At 44.2% G+C, this 13,729-nt stretch overlaps 1 protein-coding gene across 3 annotated transcripts in view; it reads right to left on the reverse strand.

The window, feature by feature from the left end:
* The window catches only part of LOC131928677 (hemicentin-1), a gene marked incomplete at its 3' end in the record, with an annotated part of 34,273 nt that overhangs the window by 17,189 nt on the left and 3,355 nt on the right, over window positions 1-13,729 (reverse strand). Inside the window, 7 exon segments of one of the 3 annotated variants that reach the window (XM_059284757.1) lie at window positions 9,144-9,337; window positions 9,570-9,660; window positions 9,861-9,998; window positions 10,119-10,283; window positions 10,523-10,716; window positions 10,927-11,035; window positions 11,228-11,473. In XM_059284757.1, the coding sequence (XP_059140740.1) occupies window positions 9,144-9,337; window positions 9,570-9,660; window positions 9,861-9,998; window positions 10,119-10,283; window positions 10,523-10,716; window positions 10,927-11,035; window positions 11,228-11,473 (1,137 nt within the window). 3 annotated transcript variants of the gene reach the window in all.

Raw genomic sequence — 13,729 nt, forward strand, 5'->3', positions numbered from 1 at the left:
AGTACAATAATTGACCACATATACGCATCACCTGACTGCAACCTAATAGAGGTCTGTGTTCCCTCTTGTGGTGTTAGTGATCACTTCCCTGTTTGCTGTACTTTTTCGACAAAAAGATTATGTGTACCTTCGCGGCAACACATAACTATAAGTTATCGCTCTTTTAGAAAATTTAATGAAAATCTTTTTCTTTCGGATTTATTGGCTGCCCCCTTCTGCAATGTATACAATTATAATTGTCCCGATCTTGCCATTTCTGAATGGCTGCGTATTTTCTATACTATATATGATAAACATATTCCTAAAATCTCTAAAAGAGTTAAGACTACATACAAACCTTCTTGGTTTAACAACAATATCGAATCTGCAATTAATAAAAGAGACTGGCTTAAACGTCATGGAACTTCTGAGGACTTTTGTAGGCAGCGAAATTATGTCAAACTGCTTGTGCGTAGGTCGAAGAAAGAGTATTTTAATAAGCTGCTGTCAGGCAAACCTAATTCCAAATCTATCTGGACTGCTATAAATCAAATAATTAGAAAAAAACGCACATGTAATACAGCTGGACATTGCCAGATATCTGCTGATGACTTTAACAATCATTTTATATCATCTGTAGCGCTCAACACAGATGCTGATTACACAATCAGTGAGGAGCTTAAAAATTTTTGTAATTCTGCTCACCGTGGTAGGACAGAGCTGATCATTCCGCTTCTCACTGTTCATGAAGTTTATGTTAGCCTAAGATCTCTTAAACCGTCTTCAACAACTTCGTTTGATGATATTTCTAATAATGTATTGAAGATTTCAGCTCCAATAATTTCCGAAGTTTTAACCTATGTCTATAACCTCTGTATTGCCAAGCATTATTACCCGACACATTTTAAGCATGCTAAGGTTATACCACTACAGAAAAAAGGTAACATCCAAGATGCTAATAACTACAGGCCAATTTCTATACTTTCTTCCCTCTCCAAGCCACTAGAAATACATATAAACAAATGCATTTCATATTACCTAGAAAAGTTCAAGCTTTTCCATAGTAATCAGTCTGGGTTTAGAAAGTTTCATTCTTGTCACACTGCTCTGATTAAGATGAATGAAAACTGGCTTATAAATATTAACAAAAACCTACTCTGTGGCTCGCTGTTTGTCGATTTCAGAAAAGCCTTTGATTCTATTGATCACACCATACTTCTTAAAAAACTAATTCCATACAAATTCCACGACTTTACAGTTAGGTTACTTCACTCCTTTTTATCTAACCGATCTCAACGCGTGTTTCACCTTAATACCATCTCTTCACTGAAATATGTTAATATAGGGGTTCCACAGGGCTCAATCTTAGGTCCTTTACTTTTTTCTTTATACATTAATGATCTTCCATTACATATTGGCGCTGGTCAGTGCGAGATGTTCGCTGATGATACTTCTTTGCATGTCTTTGCAGACAGTGCTGAGTCACTCAGTTACAAACTTCAAACATGTGCCAATCAGCTTGCAACTTGGACAAAATTTAACAAAATGAAACTTCACCCCGATAAAACCAAGTCAATGTTTATTACAACTCATCAGAAACGCCTTCGTCTTCCATCCACCGCATTAAACATTACTATAGACAATTCAAACATTGAACAGGTAGACAGTTACAAATGCCTAGGATTGTTTATAGATCACAACCTCACTTGGTCTGACCATATTCATTTTCTAAGAATGTCCTTATTAAAGACAACCTTTCAGTTAGCAAGGATAAAGAACTTTCTCAACTATAGGAGCAGGCTGGTTTTTTATGAGGCTTTTATTCAATCCAGGTTGGATTATGCTTCTGTAGTGTGGAGCGGCAGCTTTATATCTAAGCAGCGTCCTCTTCTTTCTTTACAAAAAAGGGCTATAAAACTGGTTACTGGCTTGTCTAGTAGTATGGATTCTTTTCTTACAACTAAAATACTTCCATTAAATAAAAAGATAATATATACTAAATCAATTTTCTTATATAAAATATTCCACGTAACAGCCCCCTCTTACTTATCAGATCTATTTTCTTTTAACATAAAATTAAATCGTCGTCTCAATTTACCATTCCCTTATTCAACCTTTTTCCAAAAACATAGCTTCGCCTACTCTGGTTCTAATTTGTGGAACAATCTTCCTAATAAAATAAAGCTATCTAGATCTGAAAATATATTCAAATCTAAATTAAAACTAAAATTATTTAATGACCTAACTGACTCATTGTAACATTTCTCATTCATCTATTATATTCTCTTTTTTATCTCATTATGTATGATAGCTATGTACCATTGTTTCTTTATTCCACATTTTCAGTGCTATGTGTTACTGCTATGTGTTATTGAATTGCTTTATTTGTTTAAACGGCCAATGTGAAAAAAGGCCTTTGTGCCTACAATTGTAACCGTTGTTTGAATAAATTTGAATTTGAATTTGAATCAAATGGTAGTGATATAGAAAGATGGTATTGGATCAGGTAGTTGTACCCTCTCACTGCATAACTGTGGTACACATATAGAACTCAGCAGTTATAACACCACGTACTTGTCACTACACCACGTACTTGTCACTACACCACGTACTTGTCACTACACAAAGTACTTGTCACTACACCGTCCCCACGTACTTGTCACTACACCACGTACTTGTCACTACACCACGTACTTGTCACAACACCGTCCCCACGTACTTGTCACTACACCACGTACTTGTCACTACACCGTCCCCTCGTACTTGTCACTACACCACGTACTTGTCACTACACCACGTACTTGTCACTACACCACGTACTTGTCACTACACCACGTACTTGTCACTACACCACGTACTTGTCACTACACCACGTACTTGTCACTACACCGTCCCCACGTACTTGTCACTACACCGTCCCCAAGTACTTGTCACTACACCGTCTCCACAAGTACTTGTCACTACACCGTCCCCACGTATTTGTCACTACACCACGTACTTGTCACTACACCACTTACTTGTCACAACACTGTCCACAAGTACTTGTCACTACACCGTCCCCACGTACTTGTCACTACACCACGTACTTGTCACTACACCACGTACTTGTCACTACACTGTCCCCACGTACTTGTCACTACACCACGTACTTGTCACTACACCGTCCCCACGTACTTGTCACTACACCGTCCCCACGTACTTGTCACTACACCACGTACTTGTCACTACACCGTCCCCACGTACTTGTCACTACACCACGTACTTGTCACTACACCGTCCCCACGTACTTGTCACTACACCGTCCCCACGTACTTGTCACTACACCACGTACTTGTCACTACACCGTCCCCACGTACTTATCAATACACCACGTACTTGTCACTACACCACGTACTTGTCACTACACCACGTACTTGTCACTACACCGTCCCCACGTACTTGTCACTACACCACGTACTTGTCACTACACCGTCCCCACGTACTTGTCACTACACCACGTACTTGTCACTACACCGTCCCCACGTACTTGTCACTACACCGTCCCCACGTACTTGTCACTACACCGTCCCCACTTGTCACTACACCGTCCCCACGTACTTGTCACTACACCGTCCTCACATACTTGTCACTACACCACGTACTTGTCACTACACCACGTACTTGTCACTACACCACGTACTTGTCACTACACCGTCCCCACGTACTTGTCACTACACCACGTACTTGTCACTACACCACGTACTTGTCACTACACCGTCCCCACGTACTTGTTACTACACACCACGTAATTGTCACTACACCACGTACTTGTCACTATACCGTCCCCACGTACTTGTCACTACACCACGTACTTGTCACTACACCGTCCCCACGTACTTGTCACTACACCACGTACTTGTCACTACACCACGTACTTGTCACTACACCGTCCCCACGTACTTGTCACTACACCACGTACTTGTCACTACACCGTCCCCACGTACTTGTCACTACACCACGTACTTGTCACTACACCGTCCCCACGTACTTGTCACTACACCACGTACTTGTCACTACACCGTCCCCACGTACTTGTCACAACACCGTCCCCACGTACTTGTCACTACACCACGTAATTGTCACTACACCACGTACTTGTCACTACACCGTCCCCACGTACTTGTCACTACACCGTCCCCACGTACTTGTCACTACACCACGTACTTGTCACTACACCGTCCCCACGTACTTGTCACTACACCACGTACTTGTCACTACACCGTCCCCACGTACTTGTCACTACACCACGTACTTGTCACTACACCGTCCCCACTTGTCACTACACCGTCCCCACACTTGCACTACACCACGTACTTGTCACTACACCGTCCCCACGTACTTGTCACTACACCGTCCCCACGTACTTGTCACTACACCGTCCCCACGTACTTGTCACTACACCGTCCCCACTTGTCACTACACCGTCCCCACGTACTTGTCACTACACCACGTACTTGTCACTACACCACGTACTTGTCACTACGCCACGTACTTGTCACTACACCACGTACTTGTCACTACACCGTCCCCACGTAAGTGTTACTACACACCACGTAATTGTCACTACACCACGTACTTGTCACTACACCGTCCCCACGTACTTGTCACTACACCACGTACTTGTCACTACACCGTCCCCACGTACTTGTCACTACACCACGTACTTGTCACTACACCACGTACTTGTCACTACACCGTCCCCACGTACTTGTCACTACACCACGTACTTGTCACTACACCGTCCCCACGTACTTGTCACTACAACACGTACTTGTCACTACACCGTCCCCACGTACTTGTCACTACACCACGTACTTGTGACTACACCGTCCACACGTACTTGTCACTACACCGTCCCCACGTACTTGTCACTACACCACGTAATTGTCACTACACCACGTACTTGTCACTACACCGTCCCCACGTACTTGTCACTACACCGTCCCCACGTACTTGTCACTACACCACGTACTTGTCACTACACCGTCCCCACGTACTTGTCACTACACCACGTACTTGTCACTACACCGTCCCCACGTACTTGTCACTACACCACGTAATTGTCACTACACCGTCCCCACGTACTTGTCACTACACCGTCCCCACTTGTCACTACACCGTCCCCACTTGTCACTACACCACGTACTTGTCACTACACCGTCCCCACGTACTTGTCACTACACCGTCCCCACTTGTCACTACACCGTCCCCACGTACTTGTCACTACACCACGTACTTGTCACTACACCACGTACTTGTCACTACACCACGTACTTGTCACTACACCACGTAATTGTCACTACACCGTCCCCACGTACTTGTCACTACACCGTCCCCACGTACTTGTCACTACATTACGTGCTTGTCAATACACCACGTACTTGTCACTACACCACGTACTTGTCACTACACCGTCCCCACGTACTTTTCACTACAACACGTACTTGTCACTACACCACGTACTTGTCACTACACCGACCCCACGTACTTGTCACTACACCACGTATTGTCACTACATCACGTACTTGTCACTACACCGTTTCCACGTACATGTCACTACACCACGTACTTGTCACTACACCACGTACTTGTCACTACACCACGTACTTGTCACTACACCACGTACTTGTCACTACACCGTCCCCACGTACTTGTCACTACACCACGTACTTGTCACTACACCGTCCCCACGTACTTGTCACTACACCGTCCCCACTTACTTGTCACTACACCGTCCCCACGTACTGTCACTACACCACGTACTTGTCACTAAACCGTCCCCACGTACTTGTCACTACACCACGTACTTGTCACTACACCGTCCCCACGTACTTGTCACTACACCGTCCTCACGTACTTGTCACTACACCACGTACTTGTCACTACAGCGTCCCCACGTACTTGTCACTACACCGTCCCCACGTACTTGTCACTACACCGTCCCCACTTGTCACTACACCGTCCCCACTTGTCACTACACCGTCCCCACGTACTTGTCACTACACCACGTACTTGTCACTACAGCGTCCCCACGTACTTGTCACTACAACGTCCCCACTTGTCACTACACCGTCCCCACGTACTTGTCACTACACCACGTACTTGTCACTACACCGTCCCCACGTACTTGTCACTACACCGTCCCCACGTACTTGTCACTACACCGTCCCCACGTACTTGTCACTACACCACGTACTTGTCACTACAGCGTCCCCACGTACTTGTCACTACACCGTCCCCACGTACTTGTCACTACACCACGTACTTGTCACTACACCGTCCCCACGTACTTGTCACTACACCACGTACTTGTCACTACACCGTCCCCACGTACTTGTCACTACACCACGTACTTGTCACTACACCGTCCCCACGTACTTGTCACTACAACGTCCTCACGTACTTGTCACTACACCGTCCCCACGTACTTGTCACTACACCGTCCCCACGTACTTGTCACTACACCACGTACTTGTCACTACACCGTTCCCACGTACTTGTCACTACACCGTCCCCTCTTACTTGTCACTACACCACGTGTTATGACGCATGTTTGACTAGGGGGATGGGTGCGCATGATTGATGGTGCGGCCGTATATTGAACGAGTGAGTGTGTGACGCTGTACGCAAGAAAGTGGCGTTTTAGTGTGAGTTCGTTGTTGCCAGGGAAGAAGATTGAAGTTAGTCTTGTCCGTGTTATGTTAGAGTTAGGTTGTCTAGTTGTAGTATCGTTTGTTCAAGCTGTCCGATGTCCATTTCTTATTGTGCAATAAATAGAGTTAGTAACCGATGTCATTCTGTCAAATCCTTCGTAAGCGTTGATGTCGTCGTGTCCCAAGATATACTGTAGCATAGCTAAACATAATCAAATGGTAGTGATATAGAAAGATGGTATTGGATCAGGTAGTTGTACCCTCTCACTGCATAACTGTGGTACACATATAGAACTCAGCAGTTATAACACCACGTACTTGTCACTACACCACGTACTTGTCACTACACCACGTACTTGTCACTACACAAAGTACTTGTCACTACACCGTCCCCACGTACTTGTCACTACACCACGTACTTGTCACTACACCACGTACTTGTCACTACACCGTCCCCACGTACTTGTCACTACACCACGTACTTGTCACTACACCGTCCCCTCGTACTTGTCACTACACCACGTACTTGTCACTACACCACGTACTTGTCACTACACCACGTACTTGTCACTACACCACGTACTTGTCACTACACCACGTACTTGTCACTACACCACGTACTTGTCACTACACCGTCCCCACGTACTTGTCACTACACCGTCCCCAAGTACTTGTCACTACACCGTCTCCACAAGTACTTGTCACTACACCGTCCCCACGTATTTGTCACTACACCACGTACTTGTCACTACACCACTTACTTGTCACAACACTGTCCACAAGTACTTGTCACTACACCGTCCCCACGTACTTGTCACTACACCACGTACTTGTCACTACACCACGTACTTGTCACTACACTGTCCCCACGTACTTGTCACTACCCCACGTACTTGTCACTACACCGTCCCCACGTACTTGTCACTACACCGTCCCCACGTACTTGTCACTACACCACGTACTTGTCACTACACCGTCCCCACGTACTTGTCACTACACCACGTACTTGTCACTACACCGTCCCCACGTACTTGTCACTACACCGTCCCCACGTACTTGTCACTACACCACGTACTTGTCACTACACCGTCCCCACGTACTTATCAATACACCACGTACTTGTCACTACACCACGTACTTGTCACTACACCACGTACTTGTCACTACACCGTCCCCACGTACTTATCACTACACCACGTACTTGTCACTACACCGTCCCCAAGTACTTGTCACTACACCACGTACTTGTCACTACACCGTCCCCACGTACTTGTCACTACGCCGTCCCCACGTACTTGTCACTACACCGTCCCCACGTACTTGTCACTACACCGTCCCCACGTACTTGTCACTACAACACGTACTTGTCACTACAACTCGTACTTGTCACTACACCGTCCCCACGTACTTGTCACTATACCACGTACTTGTCACTACACCACGTACCTGTCACTACACCGTCCCCACGTACTTGTCACTACACCACGTACTTGTCACTACACCACGTACTTTTCACTACACCGTCCCCACGTACTTGTCACTACACCACGTACTTGTCACTACACCACGTACTTGTCACTACACCGTCCCCACGTACTTTTCACTACACCACGTACTTGTCACTACACCGTCCCCTCGTACTTGTCACTACACCACGTACTTGTCACTACACCACGTACTTGTCACTACACCACGTACTTGTCACTACACCACGTACTTGTCACTACACCACGTACTTGTCACTACACCGTCCCCACGTACTTGTCACTACACCACGTACTTGTCACTACACCACGTACTTGTCACTACACCACGTACTTGTCACTACACCACGTACTTGTCACTACACCGTCCCCACGTACTTGTCACTACACCACGTACTTGTCACTACACCACGTACTTGTCACTACACCGTCCCCACGTACTTGTCACTACACCACGTACTTGTCACTACACCACGTACTTGTCACTACACCGTCCCCACGTACTTGTCACTACACCGTCCACACGTACTTGTCACTACACCACGTACTTGTCACTACACCACGTACTTGTCACTACACCGTCCCCACGTACTTGTCACTACACCACGTACTTGTCACTACACCGTCCCCACGTACTTGTCACTACACCGTCCCCACGTACTTGTCACTACACTGTCCACACGTACTTGTCACTACACCACGTACTTGTCACTACACCACGTACTTGTCACTACACCGTCCCCACGTACTTGTCACTACACCACGTACTTGTCACTACACCGTCCCCACGTACTTGTCACTACACCGTCCCCACGTACTTGTCACTACACCGTCCACACGTACTTGTCACTACACCACGTACTTGTCACTACACCACGTACTTGTCACTACACCACGTACTTGTCACTACACCATCCCCACGTACTTGTCACTACACCGTCACCACGTACTTGTCACTACACCACGTACTTGTCACTACACCACGTACTTGTCACATTGAGGAAGATCCTGGCATCGTCCGACCCGGCATCGTTACTGGCCGTGCACGAGTACGTCCCCTCGTCCTCCTCTCTCACTTGTTCAATTCTCAACTTCCGGCCAAAATCTGTAATCTCGTAATGACCTTCACCTTTTTCAATGTCCTGATCTTTGTTGGTCTTCCATGTGATGTTCGGCGCTGGGCTTTAAAAGGTAATTAATTCAAAGAACATAAAAATCGTCCTATAATACATAGGAAACAAAATTAAAAAGTATGTTGGAGAATTGTGTGGTTACAAATCCACAAAGAAACGGTTTAACATAGCGACTTAGTTAGTAAGTTAGTAAAACACATTGTCCTCATCAATAGTCCAACATACTTTCAATTGTGTAACTGATTTACTAGCCCGAGCATGTAACCCTGACACTGACTTACTAGCCCGAGAAAAAACACTCCAGTTCCACCGTCTTCCCCAGTGTAGCTTTAACAACGGCGGGAACATATTCCTTTTTTGGGCGCATGTAATCTGTCAGGGAACATAACACGTAAGACATTCTTAACATTTGGCATAACTTAAGCACTTAGTACTTAGCATACCCTTTACCCTTGACATAACCATAATATTTAACAAAACTTAAAATGGCTTTACCAAACTAATGACCGTTATTTACGTAACTGTGTTTTATAATATTCACGTTGTGTTAAGTCAAGAAAATATTCACTCACCTGATGTTGACTCGAGGACATTGATCGAGACTTTGTTATAGAGAAAAATGATTGTAGCCCCTGGGTTATCAAACGGAGCAAGTCCACAGACATATGCTTGGTTATCGTTCTTGGTGACGTTTACAATACGTAGAGTACCTGTGGGGGGAAGAGCTTAAGGCTAGTACAACAGGGCGAGGAGTTGAGCTTAGTAGAATTTGACTCAGGTTAGGGTCTAAGTTTATCAAATTAATTGGGTTAATGAGTACAAGAACTCACCGTTGTTATCAATACCAATCCGGCTGTCGGGGTTAATTTGTGTTTTATCGGGGTGCTGGTACCATCTCTTGATGTAGTCTGGCACTGTGTGTGGTGTTTGGGCGCAGTAGGCATGGAAGGATTGGCCCTCAGACACATTGAAGGCCTCAACTTTACCGTCATCACCTGAAGTTTACAGCGTTCACGTTCACGTTCACGTACACGTACACGTACACGTACACGTACCTGTACACGTACACGTACACGTACACGTACACGTACACGTACACGTACACGTACACCTACACCTACACCTACACCTACACCTACACCTACACCTACACTACACCTACACCTATACATATATATATTTTAAAATAATAATTAATTAGGAACACTGATTAACATCCACATAATTAGCAAACCTATGATTGGATCCTTGGTCGCAAGGATTGGAAACTTGACAGAGACGGAAGTGCCGAATCTATTTTTAGCCCTACATTGGAACATCCCACTTTCCCTATCAGTGAAGCCTTGAAGCACAAGCGTGCCGTTGTTGAAAGCTTTCATGTAGTCGCCCACGTCGTCAATGGCGACGTCGTTTCTCAGCCACTCGTAACTGGGAAGGTTTTAAATTGTTAATTTTAATTTGTTAATTTTAATTTGTTAATTTTAATTTGTTAATTTTAAATTGTTAATTTTAAATTGTTAATTTTAAATTGTTAATTTTAATTTGTTAATTTTAATTTGTTAATTAAAACACCGATTGACGGTTTCTGTTTGAAGAAAAGTTTTTAATAAAGTAATTTCAATTAGATCCATTGCTTACGTAGGTGGCGGGTAGCCGTCTGCCTCACACTGTATGACGTCACCGCTGCCAGACTTTCTGACCCTCCTCTCTTGTGTGACAGGTTGTCTGATGTGGGGTGGGGACAGCTCTGGAGATAAACAACAACCACGTGACTGGCTTGTCAAAGAACGAGCTACAACAAATTTTCTTGTGATTTCTTCAAGTTTTTAAATGAACTCGCACAGCCCTAGTAGATCTGACTTTCGGTACTCTAGACAGAATTATTAATATTGGCCATATCTAATTGGCCACAATGACTAATTAAGTCCACGTTTTTTACTCTCAAACTTGCCAGGACTGCTCAAAGTATCATCGACCGCCTTTGACGTCACATCCGTTGTGATGTCTGTCTGGTCTGTCACCTCTAATGAGGTCAAGGACACGTGACCTGTGCCACTTGGTGACGTCATGTGCTCGGCGTCTGCTGGTGCAGCTCCATCAGTCACGTCAGCGCCACTGTCGTCTGCCAGATGTCGATCAGTGCTCAGCAGCTCACCAGTACTCAGCATTACATCAGCAGGAGGCTCTGGAGAGAAAAGATTTGTTGTACAACCTGCTGCGGGTTGTCTTAAGCTCTGGAGAGAAAAGATTTGTTGTACAACCTGCTACGGGTTGTCTTAAGCTCTAGACATCCCTAATGTCTGGACGAAATAGCCAAAATAACTTTATAATGGAAGGGGGAGGGGGGAGGAGTGGTTGGAGAGGGGAGGGGAGGGGGGTACAAAACAGGGAAGCCTTTATACAGGAAAACCACCAGGACTGAATTAGATGCCGCCAATACCATTTCTATTCAACACACATTGCTATTTAAAATGTGCACAAATTTAAAGTTGCGTTGCGAAAACTTAGAGAAGCAGAAAATACCTAGGGTAAACTGGAGGGAATACTGGTAGAGTTCTAAAGATTGATTGGTTTGCAGTTGCATGTTTGTATTGTTGTTTGAACCAATCAGTGATGAGGTATGTGGTCACGTGTTGTTTGGGCCAATCAATGATGAGGTATGTGGTCAAGTGTTGTTTGGGCCAATCAATGATGAGGTATGTGGTCACGTGTTGTTTGGCCGTTAAGATTAGGTCAATGTCTACTGAAATATATTATTATGTCACAAACTTCAATTTTCAATAATTTCCAATGTATCTTTACATTTATTTGTATCGTGTCAATTAAAATTAGACAGGGAAGTGATATTGTTGGTGACTTTGACTGTAACCTCTAGTGCCAAGTTCACAAGTGCTTCATCTACTTCAGCACTGTGTGTAGATCCAACAAAATTTTGGTGAGTCACATTCTCTTGTAAACAAGTTTTGAGATTATCTGTGACTGGTTGGGAATTAATGAGTAATTAGTGAGCTCCTAATTTGGTCAAGCCACTTATTCCATCGCTTACGTCATAAATACCATACACAAATCAGTTAAGTCTCATACAGCTTCAACTTAAGCTATGAGTTTTTCGAAACAATCATGAATTAAATCTAACACTTGCCCTTTGTATTAGAAGTATAAAGTGGAACAGAGAATAATCAAAACATCGATTGTTAAATAAGGAAGCTAAGTTTTATTAAAAGATTTTTGTAAAACCTAGCGGAATAATTTCTTTATTCCGATTAGATAGATGAAATGCTAAAAAATTGTTCCAGCGAAATTAAACCCACCCTTCAATGTGGCTAAACTTGCCAAAAACAGTTTTATGTGTCGGCTTTAAATGTGTCTTAACTTAAACATTAAAATAATGAAAATGATGATATTTCAAATTAAAGATAAAAGAGTAAGGACTTGAGAGTAAGGACATGAGAGTAAGGACATGAAATTCAGGACATACGAGTAAGGACATGAGAGTAAGGACATGAGAGTAAGGACATGAGAGTAAAGACATGAGAGTAAGGACATGAGAGTAAGGACATGAGAGTAAGGACATGAGAGTAAGGACATGAGAGTAAAGACATGAGAGTAAGGACATGAGAGTAAGGACATGAGAGTAAGGACATGAGAGTAAGGACATGGTAAGGACATGAGAGTAAAGGACATGCGAGTAAGGACATGGTAAGGACATGGTAAGGACATGAGAGAAAGGACATGAGAGTAAAGGACATGCGAGTAAGGACATGAGAGTAAGGACATGAGATTAAGGACATGGTAAGGACATGAGAGTAAGGACATGAGAGTAAGGACATGAGATTAAGGACATGGTAAGGACATGAGAGTAAGGACATGAGAGTAAGGACATGAGAGTAAGGACTTGAAAGTAAGGACATGAGAGTAACGACATGAGAGTAAGGACATGGTAAGGACATGAGAGTAAGGACATGAGAGTAAGGACATGGTAAGGACATGAGAGTAAGGACATGGTAAGGACATGAGAGTAAGGACATGAGAGTAAAGGACATGCGAGTAAGGACATGAGAGTAAGGACATGAGAGTAAGGACATGGTAAGGACATGAGAGTAAGGACATGAGAGAAAGGACATGAGAGTAAAGGACATGCGAGTAAGGACATGGTAAGGACATGAGAGTAAGGACATGAGAGTAAGGACATGGTAAGGACATGAGAGTAAAGGACATGCGAGTAAGGACATGAGAGTAAGGACATGAGAGTAAGGACATGGTAAGGACATGAGAGTAAGGACATGAGAGAAAGGACATGAGAGTAAAGGACATGCGAGTAAGGACATGAGAGTAAGGACATGAGATTAAGGACATGGTAAGGACATGAGAGTAAGGACATGAGAGAAAGGACATGAGATTAAGGACATGGTAAGGACATGAGAGTAAGGACATGAGAGTA

Source organism: Physella acuta, unplaced genomic scaffold (assembly GCF_028476545.2).
Source record: "Physella acuta isolate Inbredline_101_S28 unplaced genomic scaffold, ASM2847654v3 ptg001531l, whole genome shotgun sequence".
Classification (NCBI taxonomy): domain Eukaryota; kingdom Metazoa; phylum Mollusca; class Gastropoda; family Physidae; genus Physella; species Physella acuta.